Genomic DNA, 21,406 nt, shown 5'->3' on the forward strand with positions numbered 1-21,406 from the left:
TTGTTGATTTTATAGGGTTCTGCTTTATGTTCGCTTTATGATGTCCTTTCAAGCCCCAAAGTTTTCTGTTTGGATGAATTTCGATCTTCCCCTTTGTCATTTGACCCAAGGCCATGCGGGTGCCTGATTCCACATGGATGTGTTGGTGTGGGCGTGAGGTCAGGATCCAACCTTGTGCTTCTGTGTGGGGAGACCCAGGTGTCCTGGCACCACCGGCTGAGGTGCACTGAAAGACTTGGCCTGCCCCTTCCAGCCGGCCAGCCAGACTGAGGTGGGGGCAGCAGTGGTCGAAGACGCCTGACTGAGAGCTACTCACCAAAGCTCTTCTGACTCGGACTGTGGCCGGCAGGGGCTGCGGTGCCTTGTGGGTGATCTAGCCTTTCAGATGTGCCTTCCACTCCCAGGGTCTGAGAATCCACGTTACTTACTCCTCAGTCAAAAGCAGCAGCAACCAATCATGCCAAGTGCTGAGCTGTGTCATTGTGAAGAACCGTGTCCCTGTGGAGCCGAGTGGTGACCACACTGGTCCCACACAGGAGGCTCTCAAAGGCCGCGTGGCTGCCCGTCTCCTACTTGCTTAGCTTTCACTTACGGCTCAAGCCTCAAGGTTGAAAATGTCATATTATCTTCCTCCCCACTCTCGGGACTCCGATCTCAACCGTGCCAGGATCTTCATTTTTTCTAAAATCTCAAACACACCAGTTTCTTTGTCTTTTTTTCACCCCCTTGTCTCTTTCACATTCCAGATTTCTTTGGCTACAGTTCACGGATGAGCTCGGCAGCTGTCTAATCTGCTACCTGCCACATCCACCAAGTGCCACTGTTTCGATCCTACTTTTCCTGTGAAGAGACCGCATCTCCTCCACACGAGATGCCCCCACTGTGGGCTCTTCCGCAGTGCGTCCTTTAGTCTCAAAACCTAACAGCTCGCTTGCCTGCGTGACCCGGTGATGTCTTCACTTTCTGTGCCGGACACCTGTCACAGGCATGTACCTGGGGATCTGTGGCTGCAGGCCCACATAGCCTTGGTGGGGCCACTTCCCTCAGAGCAGTGGTGCTGGCCTTTCAGGCTACAAGTGTCTTCCACCAGCCCACCTCCCAATTGCTCAAGAGCTGCGGTGCCAGAGAAGCCAGTGAGGGCTACCCAGACCCTACAGGGTGTACCACCTGTCACCTTGGCTCACATGCTGGGGAAGGGCAGGAGGGTGGCCGCCTTAGGGGCTGCCCTCTGGTTCTGTGAGGCCAACCTTCTGAGAGGCCGAAGCAGTGGAGACCCTGGCACCCAGCAGCCCAGGCTTCCCTGCAACTAGGGTGGGGCTGAGTTACGGTGCACTGCGGTAATGTCCCCTTGGGTGGACCATGATAGGCAATGGGCGTCTGTCCCCACCCGGCCAGTTCTCGGGGCACCTCTGACTCTTCTCCTCAGAGCTGTCTCCACTCCGTCCTTCACAGGGGCCTCACCGTGTGATGGAGACAGACAGACAGACAGACTCACACAGCTCTGAAACCAGGTAGAAAGTGACTAGTGACTTTTACAATTTGCTAGGGGTCACACTGGGCTGGAAGCCAGGGGCATGGACGCCGGGTGGCTCTCAGACATAGTCACAGAGACAGAAGGCGGCAGTAAGAAGGCTCTGTCCACACAATACGATGGCAGGACCCCCCCTCCCCCCAGCACAGGCGCTCCTAGAGCGGGACCTCAGAGTCCGGCTCTCCAGTGTGGTGGCTACAGGGATCCACACAGGCGACATCTCTGCAAACTCACCGGAGGTGCAGGTAGTTTTGGGTGGTGTGCGCAGGAGCCTCGCTGTATCTCAGCCAGAGACCCCCCCAAGAGCAACAACGGGGAAGAAGTGGCCTGCAACGTGTGTGTAGGGGATTAGACGGTAGGTGTCTTCCCCAGGAATAGGGGGTGGGCAGACAGGTTCCACCTGGTTCAACGTGACCGGGGGCGCTGTCCACTCTCCTAAGGAAGGGCAGGGGCAGGCACAAGGCGCCCCTCTGGTTCTGGCGCCTGCAGCTGGCCTGCTGCCCACGGGGACATAGGCGCATGTGCGAGTGCCTGCCCGGGTCAGTCGGGGCCGTGTACCCGCTGGTGCTGGAGCAGGTGGAAACTCAAGCCGAAGGCCTTTCCGCACCGGGCGCAGCGGAAGGGCTTCTCGCCGGTGTGGACGCGCTGGTGGCGGATAAAGCCCGAGAGTGCACGGAAGGCGCGGCCGCAGATGGCGCACTCGAAGGGCTTCTCGCCGGTGTGGATGCGGCGGTGCTCACGGAGGAAGGAGCTGCGGTTGAAGGCGCGGCCGCACTCGGGGCAGGCGAAGGGCCGCTCCCCGCTGTGCACGCGCCGGTGCTGCGACAGGTTGGAGCTCTGGCTGAAGGCCAGGCCGCACTCGGGGCAGGCGAAGGGCTTCTCGCCGCGGTGGGCGCGCAGGTGCTGGGTGAAGTGCGAGCTGTCCACGAAGGCGCGGCCGCACTCCCCGCACACGTAGGGCTTCTCGCCCGTGTGCACACGCAGGTGCTTCAGGGCGTCAGACCTGCGCCCGAAGGTCTTCCCGCACTCCCGGCACGTGTGGGGCTTTGCCCCGCTTCCCGCCCGCGGGCTCCTGCGCTCTGAAGCCTTGCCAGGTGACCCACCAACTCCTGGCTCACCCGTGGCAGGGTCACCCTCCGCGGGGGGTCCCTGAAGGGCCTCCAGGGGTATCGCGGAACTGGCTTTGTTTCTGGGCCCATGTCGGCGGCTGCGCAGCTCCCCAGGGGTAGCCTGCCTCCGCCTCTGCGCCACCGTGTTGCAGGGCCTGGCTGGCTCCCCACCTGGTGGTGGGCCCTGGAGACCCCAGGGCTCTGCCTCTTCTGGGGGTTCTTGCTTCAGCGTCAGCCCGTCGCTCAGAGACGGGTCCTCGTGGTCTGAAACCAGAAAGGAGGACAGGTCTCAGGGCTCAAGAAGGCCATTCATCTCGATCCAAAGGACCAGAGAGCCGGGGTGGAGCTGGGCAGGCTGGGACCAGGACAGCACAGGGACAGCGAGGACTAGATGGGTGTCCAGATGGGGCAGGGGCCAGGCACAGGGCAGAGGATGGAGTTGTGGGTGGGGCGGAACAGAAGGGAGGGGATTGCTATGGAACAGGGAGCGGTAAGATGGGACAGGGCATTAGGGACCGGAGATGGGGAGGAGGTAGGCGGGTGGACTGGGCAGGGAGGCCCTGGCCATAACACAGGGTCACAGAGGTGCGCAGCTCCGAAAGGACATAGACAGGCCCCACAGGCTGCCTCCCTCAAGTGCTTCCGTGACGGGGAGGAGCGGCTTAGGGGGAGGACACTGGTTTCTGTGCTCTGTGAGAGCAAGGCCACGATGAGACTCAGGGAAAACATCTTGATGCCTTTACCCACCCACCCACCAACACACTGCCATCAAGTCGATTCTGGCTCACAGTGACCCTAAAGGGCAGGGTAGAACGGCGGCTTTCCTAGGCTGTGGCCCTCAGGGAGTGGAAGGTCTCGTCTCCTTCCCACAGGGCGGTTGGTGGTTTGGAACTACTGACCTTGCTATTCACGGCCCCCCACAGCACCACAAGGTTTCTCTCAAGACCGGTTGACAGCTGGGTTTCCTCCATGCACGCAAGAAGGGAGTCGCCTCGGGCGCTGCCCGCACTCCCCGGAGCACAATAGGTGGCTGTGCACGGCTTCTGTCTCTTCCCCCTGCTCGGGCGCCATCAGCACCCAGGTCACAAAACAAAGCCCTGGCCTTTTTTCTTTTTCTCATCCCTGGACGACGTTGTGCCACGTGGGCACCAGCAAAGCGCCTCAACTGGCTAGTCTGGGCCACAGTGCCACCCTGGGGTGTCACCTGTAAGAGGGTGACACCACAAGGACCCCCAAAATGATCCCCGTGTTCAGTACTGCAGGGAGGGAACTGTGGAGGTGGTAGTGCTACTGTGGTGTCACCTGTCAATCTATGTGGCCCTCACCCCCTACTCCACCAGTGGGTGCACGCCAGCACTGGCCAAGGCCGAGAGGCCGGGCTGCAGGGGATGGCTGGTCACTCCGCTCAGGCAGCCTCCCCTGCAGACTGGTTGGCCCACGCCCGGTGGACGAAGCGCCATGAATCATGGTGCTGGGTGGAACCAACCCCAGCGCTGCAGCTCCCAGCCTCCCGTTGTCGCAACACATCTCAGAGGGTGGCATGAGGAAGAGTGAAAGCCCCACTTTCCTTTGACCGGTTCCCAGGACCACTCACGGGTGCCCAGCAGAGCAGGCACAGAGGCCGCACCACAGCCCTCTGCTGCCGTAGCGCAGCAGCGCAGTCAGTTCCACACTACCTAATGGGCGAGGCTGGAGGGGAGTCACCTCCTAGGGAAGGAACCCAGCTGGGATGACACCTCTCCTCCTCCTCCACTACCACCACCACCACGGGGCCTGCCAGGGGTGAGGGAGGGTGGGCAGATACGGGGATAGCATGTCGTCCCCCCCTCCAGCAGCCACTGGACTGGACACAGCACACACTGAATTGGAGGCCAGATGCCCTGGGCCCTGCGGGTGGCCTCCCTGCAGCATGTGTCCACTTCAGCGACAGGAAGCGAGCGTGTGAGGTTGGCCATGGCCGGGGCCTGGGTCCACATCACCCTGTGGTGAGCCTGTAACAGGACGCTGGTGCCCCGCCCACCAGCTGAAGCCATCAAGGCCAAGCACCAGTAGTGTGCAGGGTGCTCTGGTCAGCGTGTGGCCGCCTGCCCGAACCTTGCCTTAAGGGTCACCAGGAGCCAGAGTCGCCTGGACAACAGTGGGCGTTTTCTGGTTTAGTGCTCTCTGCACAGGGCTTCAGGGAGAGGCTGGTGGTGCCAGGGGGCTGCACCAGGTACGTGCAGGACCGGGCGTGGAGGGGTTGTACCCTGCGGCTGGATCCTGGTCTCCAGAAGAGCAGTGTTGGGCTGTGCCTCGCCTGCAGCTGCCAGGGAGGCCATCAGCTGGCCAGGGCTCCTTGCTGCTTTGTAGGCTGGCCCTGGGGAAGGCAGAAAGCCATGCTGGGTGCGGTGGGATCCTGCTGGGCGCCCAGCTGGGCACCGCCCAGCACCTCCCTCCCCCAGCCCCGAGCTGGACCTGAGCAGGGGAGGACTCACCCTCGCCTGAGATTTCCAAGCCCTTTGGTCGCTGCGCAGCCAGTGCCGACGCCTGGTGACCCCACGTGTGTCAGAACCCGACTGGCCCCACGGGGCTCCCGATGACTTCCAGGCGTCTCTGGCCTCCAGGCTGCGGGTTAAGAGCCGCGGTCCCCAACTGTCTGCAGCACCAGCACCTCGGAACAGAAACTGCGGGCAAAGCTCGATCTTGTGGGGCGGACCTCCGGACAAAGGGCGCCCGGGGCTGGCGGTCTCGCAGAGGGCGGCCACCCAGGGCAGGAGCGCGCCGGCGGGGCCGGGCCGAGCTATGGCGCTGTCCCGACGCCCAGGGGAGGCCCAGCGAAAGGCTGGGGCCGGATCGGCTGGGGACAGCCCGGGGATCACTACGGCGGGGGCCACTCACCGCTGGGCTGGAACCGCGCGGCGCGGCGGACCGGATCCGGAAGCCTCGGCCCCGCCCCCCGCGTCCGGCCGCTCTAGGCTGCCGGAGGACCCTCGCGGTTGGTGGGCTCCCAGGCTCCCCTAGGTGGGAACGGCCCCTCCTAGGACTTCGGAGGTAGGGCTTCCTGCTCAGCCAGGACCCTCGGAGGTCGATCTGGAAAACTCTGTCAAGGCGACCCCAAGCACTGCCCCCTTCTCTCCCAGCTCGCGTTGGGGTGACTTCCCGTGAGTGTCTGGGGGTCTCCCTGACGTGAGCTCCAGAGAGCATATAGCAGCCCCCTCCTTCTGGACGAAGGTTCTGGAGGCTGCCTCCCGCGCGGGCCTCCTTGTGTGGCATCTCTAGCCACTACTAAGGCCTGTCCAGCGGCAGTGAGAGGGCCTGTGTACAGCGACGGGAGGGGGTTATCCTGGGTCGCTCCGCAGTGTGAATGCTCGGATCCCTCCCCCAACCCCTGGCCACCGCCCATTCCCCAGGGTGCGAGAAGCTGACATTGCACGTGCACCGCCTGGACTGTGCCAGGCGGTTTCTCTCCGTGCGCACCTCCGGTGTGGAGCGCAGCCTGGGTGCACTCCTAATGCCTTTCCGCGCCAGGCCGACGCTCTGACGGCGCGTCCCCGCGCCGGCCTGGCCCCATACATGCTCAACACCTCGCCCAGCAAGAGCTTCCACGACGTTCAGGGTTGCGCAGACCCCAGGGGGCTCCCTGTGTCGCGTGGGGACGGCGGCACCGCGGTCAGCGTAATGACGGCTGGGGATCAGCTCACCAGAGCAGCCTCCGCGCTCCCGAGCCAGGGGTTAGCTTTACGCGCCACCGGTGCCACCCCGGCTCCTACCTCTGGGGGAGCCCGAGGGACCCGCTCCTTTCGGTTCCTGCCATGACTTCCGGTCCTTGTGCCATTTCTGCAGCGGATAAGAGCCTCTTGTAGCTTTCCCAGCGTCTCCCGACCAGTTTCATTACCTCGCCCTCTGCACCAGCGTATCCCCGACCCTCCACCCGCAGGGTCAGACTGATATTAATCCCACTCCTTCCCTTGGTTCCCACGACCCTAGGGTGGTCGCTACTCCGGGGTGCCTTAGAATTCTAGCATCGTCGGAACAGCCCAGTCCTGCGCCATCCTCACGACGGCCACGTGGGCGAATCCATCATGGAGGCTGCTGGGTCAGGCCATCTCTTTGAAGGGCTTCTCTTTATCATGACTCTCTTTACCAAGCATGATGCCCTCCTTCAGAAACCGGTCCCTGCTAATGACGCGTGCCAAGTTGGTGCCATGGAGTCTGGCCATTGCCCTTCAAGGGAGACTTCCGGCTCAGCTTCTGCTAAGGCAGATCTGCACCCCTGGCAGTCTGGTGTACTTAATGTTCTCCACCACCACCACTTCTTCTGTCTTCCTGATTCCCTCCCCGCCCAGCTTTTGCATGCTACATGTGAAGTGACTGAACATCGCACGGCATGGGTCCTCAAAGCTGCTTCTTTGTCAACACTTTAACGAGGTCTTGTTGCAGGGAGTGGCCCAGTGCAATATGTCATGTGATCTTGAAGGCTGCCCCCATGGACATTAAATGTAGATGCAAGTAAACCTAAATCCTCCACAATTCCACCCTTTTCTTCATCATGATGCTGCCTGTTGGTATCTGAAGTTTCTCGTTTTCTTCATGTTGAGGTGCAATCCACACTGAAGGTTGTGGTCGCTAATCACCAAGGGCAAGAATTCCATTTGTGGAGCATATGCTGGTTGCTAACGTGTCTCCCTTTAATCCTGAGCTCCGAAGTCTCTGTTAGCCGTGGCTTCTTGGTTTAGTGCTCGCTCAGCAAACAGACTGCCTGAGTATGATGAGAGGACACAACCCTGGCACCACCTCAGTGTGTAGTGCCCACTTCATGCCCAGTCAACAAGTCATGGCACTAAATTCTCTGCTGAAATTACTGGAGAGTTGCCCGGTGACACACCCTGCCTGCTGATCCTCTGTGCTCCTCGCTGACCTACATGCACATGGCGCAGTGGCCATCTCTGCGGTTCAAAAATATTCTGAAAAGAGCAACAAAGTTGGAAAAGACCCTGGCTCTCAGGAACAGCCCACTGGGCCCTGTGCTGGGGCTGCAGTGACAGGGGCAGGCCTGGGCCTGTCCTTCCCCGTCAGCAAATGCCCACGTGTCTCAAGGAGAGCTGTGACACTGAGATCTAAGATATGTGAGTCAAGTAATCGACCTATCAAACTTTCAAAAACAAACAAAAGCGCGGAAAAATCAAAGTGAATTTGGCAAGTGTCCTGGCCAGGGCCCCTCCTAGGGGGTCTCCCCACTCTGTGGAGCACAGTGAGGGGCCAGCACCCCCAGGTCTGGAGAGGTCAGGTATGTGACTCAGATTGGCTGCCATGAGCCTGGAACAGGCCACCAAACCCACACAGCAGGCTATGAGCCAGCCCTCGAGAACAGCGGTGGCAGGCACTGTGGATGTGGCAGCACTCTTGGGGAGAGAATGACAGATCTGTGGGTGTGGGGGTTTCTGCACTTCCATGAAGACACTCCTGCTGAGGGCCAGAACCAACCGATGGTACCTAGCAGGGAGCAGTGGGACCTAGCAGAGAAGGTGTCTGCCCTGGGGTCTGAGGTCCAGCTCCACCTTGCATTCACGGAGTCCCAGTGCCCCTTCCACGCCATGGGCGGTGAGCTGCCTGCTGAGCTTGAGTCTTGTTAAAACCAGACCCAGGCCTGGGTGCTGACACCAGGGGGCCCTACGGCCACGGGTTCCATAGGACCCGACCTCTCCCCATCAGAGCCGCATGTGGGTTCAACACCATCTGAGCATGCTAATCATGTGCCCCTACGGACCCCTGGGCTTGGGATGGGGGCGTACAGTCAGGACTGAGGCCTATTGCAGCGGGGAGACCCTAGAGCCCAGGGGCAGCTGTGTCTCCCCGAGTCTGGCAGTACCAACAGTGATCAGGGGCTGCAAAGAACTGGCAGTGGGAGGCGGGATGGAGGGTTTGTGGGACCAGCCCTGGCTGATGGCAAAGCAGATACTTAATCTGAGCTGAGGAGCAGGCACCTGGTTCCCATTGGCCCATGGGGATGAGCAGGGAGCTTGTCCGCAGGTGATAGGACCTTGCATGGGGTACCTCAGAGGGGTTTTCACTAAGCCATTGGACAAACACAGGGTGTCTTAACCCTGTATTTCAGGGGGTCATTTCCCCGGGGAAAGCTTGCATTGTCAGAGAGGGGCCGCTGTCACCTCACAGCCTGAGCCTGGGTGACCAGTGAGCATGCAGCGGCCATCACTGGCAGAATTGACAGGGTCTAGGAAAAGCTGAGGGATGGCAGGCCTGCCCTTCCAGGGGACCACTTACAGGTCAGTCTAGTTGGCTGTTATAATTTCAAAGTCTCTGAGAGCTGGTCCTGCCCTGTGGCCAGCAGGCGAGGATGGCATGCTCTAGCTTCTGGGGTTAGAGGTGGCAGCAAGCATGTGGAGCCAGGCCCTCCACCTGTGACCAGCCCATGGGGTCCCACAGGAAGTGCCAACTCTGTTACATGCCATCTCCATCTTCTTGCAATGCTCCTGTCACTTAGAAAACCAGCCGTCCTCCACGCAGTAAGCCTGGGCCAGATCAAGGGTCCTGTCGGTAGTAGATCTTCTCTGACTTACCCGATGGTGATGGGCAGGGTCCCTACCCGGTTCTCCCAGCATTCAGCACAGCTGCCGCCCAAGCTCACATCCCCACGCTTCCTGAGAGGAGCATGCTTGTGGCTGTACTGTGGGCAATAGGGCACAGAGAGGTTAGGTCACTTGCTCAGGTGGACCAGTAGTTTGGGCACAGAGCATTCTGGCTACTCCACTTGGTGCCCCTCAGCTTGGGTCTGGGGAGGTGGCTGGTGTCTGGCCGTTTGTCAGGCACTGGTAAGAGGCCAATGCAGTGCCCAGTTGGGGACAGAGGGAGGAAGGGAAGTGCTGGGGGTAGGCCCCGGAGGGCAGGTGGGTGACCCCACTGAGGATAAGGCCTGACACCTCCACCTCGGGGACATGTCGGACTCTACAGATGAGCCCAGCCTGGGGCACGCAGCCTGAATGTGAGGCCTACCTCTTGGCCCTATGCAGGACCCAGCTCCAGACAGGTTCAAGGCATGGGGATGAGGTGGCAAGGTTTGTGGGCTTGCAGCCTTGAACTTGGCAAGCTGAGGGGCCCCAAATCTGTCCAGGACATTCAAAGGAGGGGGAACAGTGAACTGGCAGGGTACCCCGGTAGAGTGCTCCAGAGCCCTGTGTCTCAGGTCATCTGGCTCACCAGTGCTTCCAGGCCAGACCAGGCGGGAAGTGTACCTGGCAGCTGTGGGTGTCCAGGCTATGAGGGCCTGTGAGACCAGCAGGTCCCTCCCTAAGGCCCTGCCACGCCTCTCCTGTAAGGCCAGCAGCCAGCACCCTCCAACAACCAGACAGGCTTTATTGGAGACACTGGGCAGGCAGAGGGTGGCCGCCAGCCCTGGCCCTGGCCAGAGCCAGCTGACCTACTCCCGGAAGTGGACCCGCTGGTGCTGGATGAGCTGCGAACTCTGGCCAAAGGCCTTGCCGCACTGGCCGCAAGCAAAGGGCCTCTCGCCCGTGTGGGTCCGCAGGTGGCGAAAGAAGTGCGAGCGGCTGCGGAAGGCCTTGCCGCACTGGGCACAGGCGAAGGGCTTCTCGCCCGTGTGGATGCGCTGGTGCTCTGCGAGCACGGAGCTCCAGACGAAGGCCTTGCCGCACTGGCCGCACGAGTACGGCTTCTCGCCCGTGTGCAGCCGCTGGTGCCGCACCAGGTCGGAGCTCTGGCTGAAGGCCTGGCCACACTCGCCACACTCGTAGGGCTTCTCCCCGTTGTGCACGCGCAGGTGCTGCGTGAAGTGAGAGCTGTGGCAGAAGGCGCGGCCACACTCGACACACTCGTAGGGCTTCTCGCCCGTGTGCACACGGGGGTGCTGGATGAAGCCCGACCAGCCACGAAAGGCCTTGCCGCACTCGCGGCACGTGTACGGCTTCTCGCCCGTGTGCTCGTGGCGGTGCTTCAGCAGCAGCGAATGGTACTTGAAGGTCTTGCCGCAGGTCTCGCAGGGGTGCGGCTGCCCGCCCAGCGGACCAGCTGGTCGGCCCCCAAGGGCTGTGCCCCGGCGGCGGCCGTAGCTACTGCCCAGCTCGGTCAGCTCTGGGGTGGTCCCCAGGGTCCCCTGCTGCAAGAGCGCCAGGCACCACGTGTCCCTCTTCTGCATGCACCGTGCAGTATCTGGTGGTTCCAGACTGGCCTCAGGCCCACAGCTGTCCCCACACATGGATCGCCTGGGCAGGGTCCTCAGCACCCCCATATCCTGGCCCACGCCCCCCTCAGGAAGGCATGGTTTCTGGGGCCTCAGCTCTGGATCTGCAGTGAGGAAGGGAGTAGCCGCTGGCACCTGGGCACGTGGCTGTCAGCCACACCAATAGTGTGCCCTGGGGAGAGGGGTGGCCATGTCTTCATATGGGCATTCAGGAGCCCCTAGGGGGTGGAGTCAGGGGGACGAGTGCCTAGTGGAGGGGGCAGTAGGGTGCCTGGCATGCAAGGGGGTCTCCCCACTCACCTGGCCAGCAGGCGTCCCTCCTGCTCTCTGCCTGGAGGTTGTCCTGTGGACCCAGGTGCGATAGGTCCTGCTCTGGATGGGGCTTGGCCGTCACCTCAGCGTTGAAGATGGCAGTGCCTAAGCCAGGAGAAAGCTATGCCTGTGTCCCAACCAGGTGCTATCCATCCCCCTCCTGCCCATGAAACCAGCCCTGGACTCACAAGGTCCACCTGACCCCACCCGCCACCCACTGCAGCTTCCCTAATGTCCATGACAGGTGACCCTGCCCACCTGGCTCAGCCTCCTCAGAGCACCCCCTCAGGCCCAAACAGCTCGCTGCTCAGGGAGGGTTTCCTGCCTTGCTCACGGCCAGTGCTGAGGCTGGCCTCCCCGCCCGCTCACCCACGTGTCCATCTACATCACCAGCCTCCTCTCCCTCGGGTCTGGGTCTCTGGCTGGGCCGCAAGGCAGCAACTCTCAGCCAGAAGGCCAGCCGAGCCCTAGCCTGTGCAGACGGGGTGCTCTGGGTCCAGGGAGATGGGTGACCAGCATCATGAGGAGCCCTGCTGGCCCCTGGCTTCTCCTGGGTGAGGCCAGGCCACTCCTTTGGCCCCTCAGTGGGCCTGCCAACCGGTCCACACTCACCTTCTTCTTCCCGGTCCAGTGAAGGCTTGGGGTGGTAGGGAAGCAAGAAGGTGAGGACGCCCAGCGGGGGCCTTGTGGCCACAGCACAAAGGTTCTGTGAGTAAGCAGCTCGGGTACCACCAAGCCACTCCCCCCAGACCCTGCCAGGTGACAGGGTGTCAAGGGCGGGCGTGGTGCTTGTGCAAGCCCATGGGTCTTGGACAGAACCAGTCACATGCACCCTGGAGAGACTCCAGGAGGGGATGACTTGCTCCCAGGGTGAAGCACGGGGCAGGGGTGAGGGCGGGCACAGTCACAGTTGAGTACCGTGTTGGTCGTGGAGGTGAAGCCGGCTCCCGGGGCTGTGGCAGACTCTGAGTGTCTGCGGTGAAGAGGGTCTGACAGCGAGTGGGGCAGCGCAGGCCGCCATCCTCCCAAAGTCTCCAGAAGAGGTTGACACCTGGCACCTGGGGAGATAGAACAGGAGCAGGATGGGGGCGGGGCGTCTGCTCCCAGTGTCAGGTGGGCGGACTGGCTCTCCTGTGACTTAGCAGTGGCTGTGGTGAAGAATGAGACTTTGGGAGTCACAACCCCGCCCAGTCCACTACAGCTGGGACAGGGGTGTGAGCAGCAGGAGAGTGGGGCCAGGCAGCTTTCCAGAGCAGAGGGGCTGCTCCAGAGGCAAAGACCCTGCCTGGACCAGGCAGCCCCCAGCGCCTCCCCTGTGTCACACGCAGCCTCGGGCTCCTTTGGGGCCAGAAGCCAAAATTCAAATCAAACCCTCTGCCATGGTCCTTCCGACTCCCAGTGGCTGACCCTGCTGGGCAGAGCAGAGCTGCCTCCTAAGGGCTGCGGGGGCAGGTGGTCAGTCCTGGCCTAAGCAGCCAGCCAGTTTCCTCCCTGCAAGCTGCTGGACCCCGGGTCTTCCAGTGAGCCATTGGCATAGTGATAAACCCATGGCGCCACCAGCCAAGTGTACCGTGAGAAGCGTGCTTTCCTTTCACATTGAGCTGAAGTGTGTGTGTGATCGTCCCTTGAAGAAGGAAAAACCGCAGCCTGACCGGTGCACGAGGGGAGGGCTGAAGATCCCCAGGCCTCTAGGTCACCAGTTAGTTGACTAACTAGGGACTCAGGCCGGCCCCGGGGGCGGGGCCTCAGGGTGGACGCCCCTTCAGCTCGCAGGGGCGGGGCACACACTCCTCAGCCCTGTTCCATGGAGGGGCTCCATCGCAGGGCGCGGGGGAGGGAGGCGTTGCAGGCAGCCCCCCTCTGAGCCTGCTTCCCATCTGCAAAGTAGGGGTGTCGACGAACCCCCGGTGCTAGCGAGGCTGGCCGCGGGACCCCGCGGACGGAACCTCAAGGTCGGGATCGTGACGGGCCGGGGCGCGGACGGCTGCAAGATGGAGCGGCTCCCGAGACAAGGTCCCTCCTCTGGAGTCCGAGATCACGGCGAGGGCGGCCGCGGGGACTCGGGACGGACGCAAACCGAGGCGCCCGGAGCCGCCGCCGGCCCCCACTCACCTTCGGAGCCCGGAGGCGGCCACCGTGCACCCGCAGGGAGTGCCTGGACCCCGCCGGCCGCCGGCCCCCGGGCGCGCGCGGCGCACTTCCGGCTGCTCTCGGGCGCTCTAGGCCTCGGAGGACCGCGGCCCTCGCCGGCTCCCGGCCGGCCGACTCCGAGGCGCAGCATGGCATCCTCGCGTGGGCAGGTGTCAGCCAGCCCGCCCAGGGTCTCCTTCCCTGCCAGACCACGCCGATTCCTTCGTGGTAATCGCGCCTCCTTCCTCAAAGAAGGTATCGACGTAGGTTCACCAAGCCTGTTGTGAGGTGCTTCGAATCTGCGGCGACCTGATGCACAAGGAAGGAAACACGGCCCAGTTCTGCGCAATCCTGGCACTTGTCCCAAGCCCGAGTCACCGATGCTCCACCGTGCCAGCCCATCTCCTTGAGGGCCTTCCTCCGCTTTACCAAGCGCGAGAGCCTCCTTCAGGGACTGCACTCCCCCGACAACGTGCCCATCTTTGCGGTCAGGAGCTCTGGCCGTAATTCTTCCAGACAGACTGCTTGTCCTTCTAGCAGAGCGCGCACGTTCAGTATTCTCCGCCAGCACCACCATTCAGTGCGTCGATTCTTCTTCCTCGGAGTCCAACTTCCACCTGCACGTGAAGAAATGGAAAAGTCCATGGCTTGAGTGTGGCGCACCTCTGTCCTCAACATCCTTACTTTTCAACACTTTAAAGTGTCACAAACCCGACTTTACCACAATTTTGTAACTAAGACACTGCCAGTGTTGGCAAGATCAGCTGCTATGGACACACCCACAGCTACGAAGACGACTGCGCATGTGCGCACCGAACAGCGTGATTCCAGGACGCCTTGTGATTGGGTATAATGACAGCCCCCCCCCTCCCCTCGCACGTCATTAGAAGATTCAGAGTGTAAAATGGTATCGAGTTGGTATCGGCCTTGTAGGCTATCATGACACTTATAAACTGGCTATGGAAAAATAAAGTTTCTTGCCATAAGGAGCTGTAGGGACATTTTCATTAAAATAAGCCATTTCTGGTAGAACAATGCTCAATCATTTATGGACTATGAGATTGATAGGATGACCTGGTGCTGTCTGCACCCCCTGCAACTTCCTAGTGACGCCACTGCCCCCCAGGCCTGTGCCCAGTCCCCGTCTCCGGCAGTCTCCATCTAAGGGGCCACCCAAGACCCCCAGCTCTGCACCCCTGGCCTGGGGACAACAGAGCCCTGAGTCCCCTCTTTTCTCCCGAGGGCACTCTTGGGTCTGGCATACCTTAGACATCAAAGTGACACTTTTGCTTCTTGGCATTCAAAGAGACCTTTGCCCAAGGCCATGATACATCATTGGGTTTTTTAATGGCTGCGTTTGCAGGTGTCGACTTTGACCCAGGTGGAACGAAATCCTCAACTGCTTCAATCTCTCTCCAAATTCCGTAGGGCAATTTATGGGCCCAGTTGTGAGCGTCTCATTGTCTGTATGTTCAGCTGTAAGCTGTGTCGAAGGCCCTCGTCTTGGATCTCCAGCAGTGAGTGCTGGAGTCCTCTTCACATTCAGCGAGCACGGTTGTGGTGTCCGCCAGCCACAGGTTGTGGAAGAGCCTTCCCTCCCATCCTGATGCCACATTCTTCTTCTTATCCTCCAGCTTCTCAGATGACTTGCATGGTGAGAGGATGCAACCCAGCCCCTCACCTTCCCCAACCCCTTACTCTCCTCGCACCACTGCCCCAGGTAGGATCCTTGTACAGCTCTGCAGGAGCACCATTCAGTGACTGGAACCCCCACTCGCCACACTGAGAGCCCCAATGTGCTGTGGTTCTCACAGTGGAATGCCTTTGTGCAGCCAGTACAAGGCAGGCAACCACCATTTACCCTCTGCTTTCTCCCAAGACCCAAGATCAGCACTGTGTTGTCTTCTGAATCTGGCTCGAATGTCTGGCAGCTCCCTGATGGTGTATGGTCACAGCTGATGTTGAATCATCTTCAGCCAAATTTTGCTTGCATGTGATGTTAATATTGTTTGATAATTTCTCCACTCCATGGGTCACTTTTTTTTTTTTTGAAGGGGCATGACTATGGATCTCTGCCAGCCGGTTGACCAGGTAATGGTCTTTCAAATTCCCTGGCACCGATGAGTAAGCCCTTCCAGCTTCCCATCTGTTCACTGCAGCCGCTCACTTGGTGGTCACCACTTGGGGGCAATGACTTCCTGAAGCCTGCCCATCTTCCTTCAGCCCCTGTGGTTCTTGATCACATGCTACCTCTTGAAGTAGGTGGAGGTCAACCAATTCTTTCTTCCTTTCCTTTTTAATCGATGAGCTTGTTTATTCGAGGCTCTTAGAAATCTATTTTATTTTTGACTGGCTTCAGCCTCGGAGGTAGAAGCTCTCTGAGAGGCCAGCCTCCGTCCCTGGCATTCTGCTCTTAATGTGCGTCTTTGACTCCTTCGTTCTCTTGGCCTTCTCAGAAGGGGTGTGAGGCTTGGGCTCATCGTCCACGGCAGTGAGCTGCTGGCAGCCAGTGTCTGGGAAGGAGATTCTCCTCCTCTGCACGGTGCGGCAACCACGGACACGAGCCGTGGCTTGCTTCCTGGTGCAGCATTCTTCTATCTTCTCTTCATGCCTCCTGCTCTGTTCCTCTTTTTGCTGCTGGGATCTCTCAAGGGGAAGTTGAAGTGCCCTCTTCAGCTCTCTCAGCTTGAGAGCTGCCAGGGGTCTGACCGCAGGTCTTTGCACCTCTCCTTTGGAGCCAGCCTTTGGGATCGGCTGCTCAGATCCTCGACTCACCCCTTCATCGGCGACTTCGTTCTGAGCACGTGTCCAAGTCTCTCTTGGCATCCATGCGGGTCTTTCCCCACTTGCTTTTCCGTGACCTTCATTCTCTGCGTGTAGAGAGAGCGTGTCTGGAGGGGGCAGACGGGGCTCTCTCCTCCTGTAAAGCATGACAGTCTCAGAAACCCGCGGGGGCCATTCCCCCCCTGTCCTGCAGGGTCGCGGTGGCTGCCCTCAGCTCGGTGGCACAGAGCTGGACTGTCCCAATGTCCACTCGCTACTCCTCTGGTCCTCAGTCCTTTGTGTTTCGTGAGTCAAATCTGTTCTTTTCTCATTTTCTTGTCTGGTTGCTGGTTTATTCAATAGACGCATTTGCTCCGACTTTACCGGGGTGGTTGACTGACTCATGGCTAAGCCACCTCTGCCGAGACTGTAGTCCCCCTGTGGCCGCGGCCCCGGCCTGGACATTCCTGTTGGCACCAAGCGCCAGGGGCTCAGCACTCCGTCTGCAAGCGTCTCTGTGGGTGTCCCCTCCTGTTTGCCACGCTGGTTGAAAACCCTCCCGATCATGGCCTGCTGGTCTAGGGGCGACTACGGCGCAGGGGAGCAGGCACAATTTCGGGGGCGCATCCAGGAGGTACTGCACCCCCTGGTGGTAAGGGACTGGTAGAAATGTTTCTTTACATAGTCTCGTGACTCTCCCCAAAGATAATCGGGGGACGCAGGCTCTGCATGCGCCTGCACTGTCCACATGACGGGAAGGTTGGGCATGCTCTTGCCTGCCAGTTCGGGTGCTTTGGCCTGTGGGACATCCTTCTTGGCCACTGTTATCCCCTCCTTGAAAAGGAGTCCATAGGGAGCAATCTGCTCCTCCTTGGACGTCGACGCCATCGGGCAACTGGAGTGTCAGGAGCCAGACCTGGAAAACCAAGCCACTCCTTACAGGGGTCTTGGATCCTGGGGGGAGTCTTCAAGGCCATATTTCGGTGCTTGTAGACAGGCTTTAGTTGTCTTCCACTTGAACTTGAAGGTGAGCAAATTGAAGGTGTGCCCACAGTCACCCCTTGGCTCTGCCTTGACTGATGATATCGATGCAGCAGAGGCCATGGCACTGGGCCAGGCCTTCTGAGAGGACTCCCATCCTCTGCTCTTGAGCCCGCTGGCTCCACAGCTGCATGGTCCAGTTCACCTGGGAACAGAGGTGTGGCCTTGGCCTTGATTCCTGCAGCCATTTAGAAAGTGAGCTTCCCACCGGGAGGCCACCCTGGCCTTTTGGGAGGCTATGTTTTGGACTTGTATGAGTTTGGTTAATGTGAAGCAGGATCCCAACGACAGATGAGGCCCAGGCTCTGGGCTCTGAAGACTGCGGTCGAGCCTTGGGCAGCCTGCTGGCCTCAGTGGGGGACCCCTCCGTACGCCCACATGGCAGTGACATCAGCAGAGCACAGGAAAGGGCCAGAAGCAGGTTTTGTTTTGTGAGAGAAAGGAGACGACCAGCAGCAGGAAAGGGCAGCCCTCTGCACTGACCAGGGGGACGACGAGGAAGTGACCGGTGGCCAGCAAGCTGCTCCCATGGACTGAGGAAACAGCCCCGGAAAGAAAACCAACCTCCCAGCGAAGAGCTGAGACGGAAATAGGATGTTTGTCCCAGCTGAGTGGACACCTACTTCCCGAGGTCAAAGTTCAACAGCCTGCGAAGCGGGACCCTGACATTCAGAGGAAGAGTGTGGGAGTGAGGGGGGGTCTCCCCAAAGACAGTTGGTGATGCAGGTTTAGGGCCCGCGGCCCGCGGCCCAGGAGGGGTGGGCAGCTCAACCCCAGGCCCTCAGGCTTTGCTGAGCAGAGGCAGGCATGGTGCGCAGGGTGCCATGAGGTCACACCTGCCGGCGGTGCACAAGAATGCAGCAACCTGCAGACACGGAGCTGGGGCCCAGCGCGGGGAGTGGGGAGGGCCACACACAGACCCACCGCTGGGTGCACTGAGACCTGCTCAAGGGGGTCAGCAGGCCCCCGCCCCGCCGCATCGTAGCAGGCAGAAGGGCTGCGTGCCACGCCTGAACTCAGGGTGACTGACCAGGTGAGGAGGCCCATGGGACCCGAGACTGAGTGCCGCAGAAGAGGAGGCTAAACTGGTCCATACACAGGGCTCCCCAGGGCCCGCTGGGCTGGTCACAGTGCAGAGCCCCCAGCCCTGCTTTGCCCCGTGGTCCAACTCCACACACTGAGCCCTGCAAGCCACAGAAGTGGAGTCGTGGATACAGTGGTCTAACTGCAACTCAAAAGCATCTCGCTCCCATCCGGTCGATGCTGACTCACAGCGTCCCTTCGGACCAGGGTCAGACTCCCCTGTGAGTTTCCAAGCCTGTGACTCTTGATGGGAGTAGAAAGCCACGTCTTCCTCCCAAAGTGCCACTGTGGTCTCAAACTGCCGACCTTGCAGTTAGCAGCCCAGGTCATAGGCTCTGTGCCATCAGAGCTCCTTCAGCACAACACACTTAGCCTTCGAGGGGGACACTGGACACCTCCCCCTCCTCTGCCCCCCAACCCACAGCCAGAGGATGGCCCTTCAGGGCCCCGGCGCTCCCACTCCCACTGAAGGCTTTCTGAGCCCCGAATTCTCTGCAGTTGAGCGGGGGCCTGAGGGGGCAATGCCAGTCAAGGCTCCGGTCTGGTCTCCTTGAGCAGGCTGCCGGCCTCAGAACCCTGGCTGGCCATATGTGTTCCATTTAGGGACACCCCAGCCTCATCCCCACCTGGGTGCATTTCTCCTGCTGTCCCTGTGAGGGGCCACTGAATCATCACGACCCACACACCACAACCATGCACCACTGGCCCTGGGCCACCCCCGGAGGACAATGCTGTCTCTGTAAGTTGGGTTTCAGGACACTGATGCCCTCCTTGCTTGCTGCATGCTGGGGACCCCCACCCTGGGTCGTCGGAGGCCAGGGAGTGTGAGCTGGCCACGCTGGAATGGGTGTCTTTCTGGCTGGGTGGTAAACATCACCTCATGCAGAAGACCGGGGCTCCAGGCCCGGAGGGGTACCTGGGGCAGTAACTACCAGTCTGTGAAGGTACATCCAGACCGAGACTAGGGAGGACAGCCCAGCGACCTGCTTCTGAAATCAGCCCGCAAGAAGCCCGTGGAGCGCTGCTGGGGATGGCTCAGGCCAGCCTGGAGTGTTTGTGCCCTGGTGTTTGGGGGCACCCTGAGCCAGGGGGAGACCCCAGGAGGCTCACTGCAACAAGGAGACAATTGGAAGGGGGCTTTTGTACCCAGGGTCTGCCTGTCTTCGCAGCCAGGGGACTGTAGGTGCGCAGGCAGCGGCCAGCTGTTTGGAATGAGCTTCCTATGCATGGGGCACCCCGATACCCCTCCTCGTCCTGGCAATTCAGGACGTCAATTCAGGGCGTGGAGCGGGTCCTGCCAACCTCACAATTACCCGGACCCACACCACACCTGCCCCACCAGAACCTACCCAAACCCCAAGGACCATTTCTGGCCCTGCCCACCTCCCTCTCTCCCCATCTTCTGAGATGGGAGGATTCCAGGCAATTCTGGACCTCATCAGCTCCTTCTGCCCTCCCCTTGTCCCTCCATTCCAGACCCCACTCATCCCAGTCCCCCTCTACCCTCCCCTTGTCCCCCCATTCCAGATCTCACTCATCCCAGTCTCCCTCTACCCTCCCCTTGTCCCCCCATTCCAGACCTCACTCATCCCAGTCCCCCTCTACCTCCCTCCATCCCAGACCCCACTTGTCCCAGTGCCCCTCTACCCTCCCCTGTCTCCCCATTCCAGACCCACTCATCCCAGTCCCCCTTGTCCCTCCATTCCAGACCCCACTCATCCCAGTCCCCCTCTACCCGCCCCTTGTCCCCCCATTCCAGACTCACTCATCCCAGTCCCCCTCTACCCTCCCCTTGTCCCCCCATTCTAGACCCCACTCATCCCAGTCCCCCTCTACCCTCCCCTTGTCCCCCCATTCCAGACCCCACTCATCCCAGTCCCCCTCTACCCTCCCCTGTCCCCCCATTCCAGACCCACTCATCCCAGTCTCTGTCCCGCTCCACACCCCACTCCGTGAGCCCTTCACAGTCACATTGCAGCACTGCAATGTATGTGCGTGTGAATGTTTGTGAGTGTGTATGTATGACTGTGTGAGTGTGATGTATGTATGTGAATGTGTGAGAGCGTGTGAATGTGTGTGCGTGACCTGCATGTGTATGTCAGAGTGTGTGAATGTGTGTTAGTGTGTGTGAGTGCATGTGTGTGAATTGCGTGTGTGTGAGTGCATGTGAATGTGTGTCTGTGTGTATGAATGTGTGTGTGTGTTTCCCTGGCCAGTGGACCATGGCTCCCAGCAGCCAGCCAGGCCCAGCAGGTGTTGGCTCTGTGGCTGGAGGGCACGGTCCCTCACAGAGGTGTGGGTGCTTGCACATGACACGGCTTGTAGAAGGGTAATGACTGGTGTAGCCAGGTGGCACTAAATGCAGCCACATGGTCCTTGCAGGAGTGAGGGGACACTTGACCACCAAGGGCCTTGTGAGGACAGAGGCAGGGAGGGGGACGGGCCTGGGAGATGGACTCTGGGTGTGAGCATGGTGTCCCCAGAGCTTCCAGCAGAGCGAGCACTGACATGGTCCCAGGGCCCATCTCAGTCTCCCAGGGTGGCTACTGCTGCAGCAGGAGGGAGCCCACAGGATGGACACACTCTCTGAAACCTCCTGGCCCAGGAGGCGGTGGCCTGCTGGAGGGCCTCCGTAACTTGGCCATCCTTTGAGCAGGAAGGTCTTGGCAGTGACCAAAGTGGGTGAGCAGGTGAGTGGCCCTGCCCCATTGGATCCAGCACCGCCTGCCCTGCACAGCACAGACCTCATGGGGCCCCTGTCCACTTCAACGTGCCATGCTGCAAAGGTCACTGTAGTTGGTAGGATGCCCAGGGTGGGTACTGAGGCCGTGTGGCCCTCAAGAGGCGCGGTGAGCCCTGGGGTCTTGTTTGGGCTTGGTCAGGTGGACCGGGGTGGGGGGGGTTTCCTGGGCAGAGCACCGCACGTAGCTCCATGTGGCATGCTCTCCCACCCAGAGCATGTGTTGCTGCCAGCCAGCCAGCTGTGGGGCGAGGGGTACCCACAGATGGGCTTCTCTGAGCCCACAAATGGCCCCTCATGCCCTGGGGCAAGCTGGAGCCTAAGGGAATAGCCCTCTGCTCCTTGCCCCCCTGTGGAATGGGAAACCCAGTGGCCAGCAGGCTCCCTGCTTGCAGAAGAGGCAGTGCTGGGGAGGCAGGAGTGGGCAAGACCAGCCTGCTGTCCTGGCCACCCTGTGCCACACGCCCTGCCGCCATGGCCTCGGTCAAGGTGTCTTCTGCTCA

The 21,406-nt window shown here is 60.6% G+C and overlaps 1 protein-coding gene across 1 annotated transcript; it reads right to left on the reverse strand.

The window, feature by feature from the left end:
- Nucleotides 1-1,512: 1,512 nt before the first annotated feature.
- GLI4 (GLI family zinc finger 4) lies at nt 1,513-13,324 on the reverse strand. The gene is made up of 9 exons (XM_075550514.1): nt 12,717-13,324; nt 11,759-12,204; nt 11,135-11,251; nt 10,058-10,938; nt 9,198-9,304; nt 6,097-6,259; nt 5,115-5,166; nt 4,886-4,996; nt 1,513-2,904 (listed from the first exon to the last, which is right to left on the reverse strand). Exons 4-9 carry the CDS (start codon nt 10,880-10,882, stop codon nt 2,072-2,074), a joined length of 2,091 nt encoding a protein of 696 aa, XP_075406629.1. The 5' UTR covers nt 10,883-10,938; nt 11,135-11,251; nt 11,759-12,204; nt 12,717-13,324; the 3' UTR covers nt 1,513-2,071.
- Nucleotides 13,325-21,406: the final 8,082 nt, after the last annotated feature.

This window comes from Tenrec ecaudatus, chromosome 5 (genome assembly GCF_050624435.1).
Source record: "Tenrec ecaudatus isolate mTenEca1 chromosome 5, mTenEca1.hap1, whole genome shotgun sequence".
In the NCBI taxonomy this organism is placed as follows: domain Eukaryota; kingdom Metazoa; phylum Chordata; class Mammalia; order Afrosoricida; family Tenrecidae; genus Tenrec; species Tenrec ecaudatus.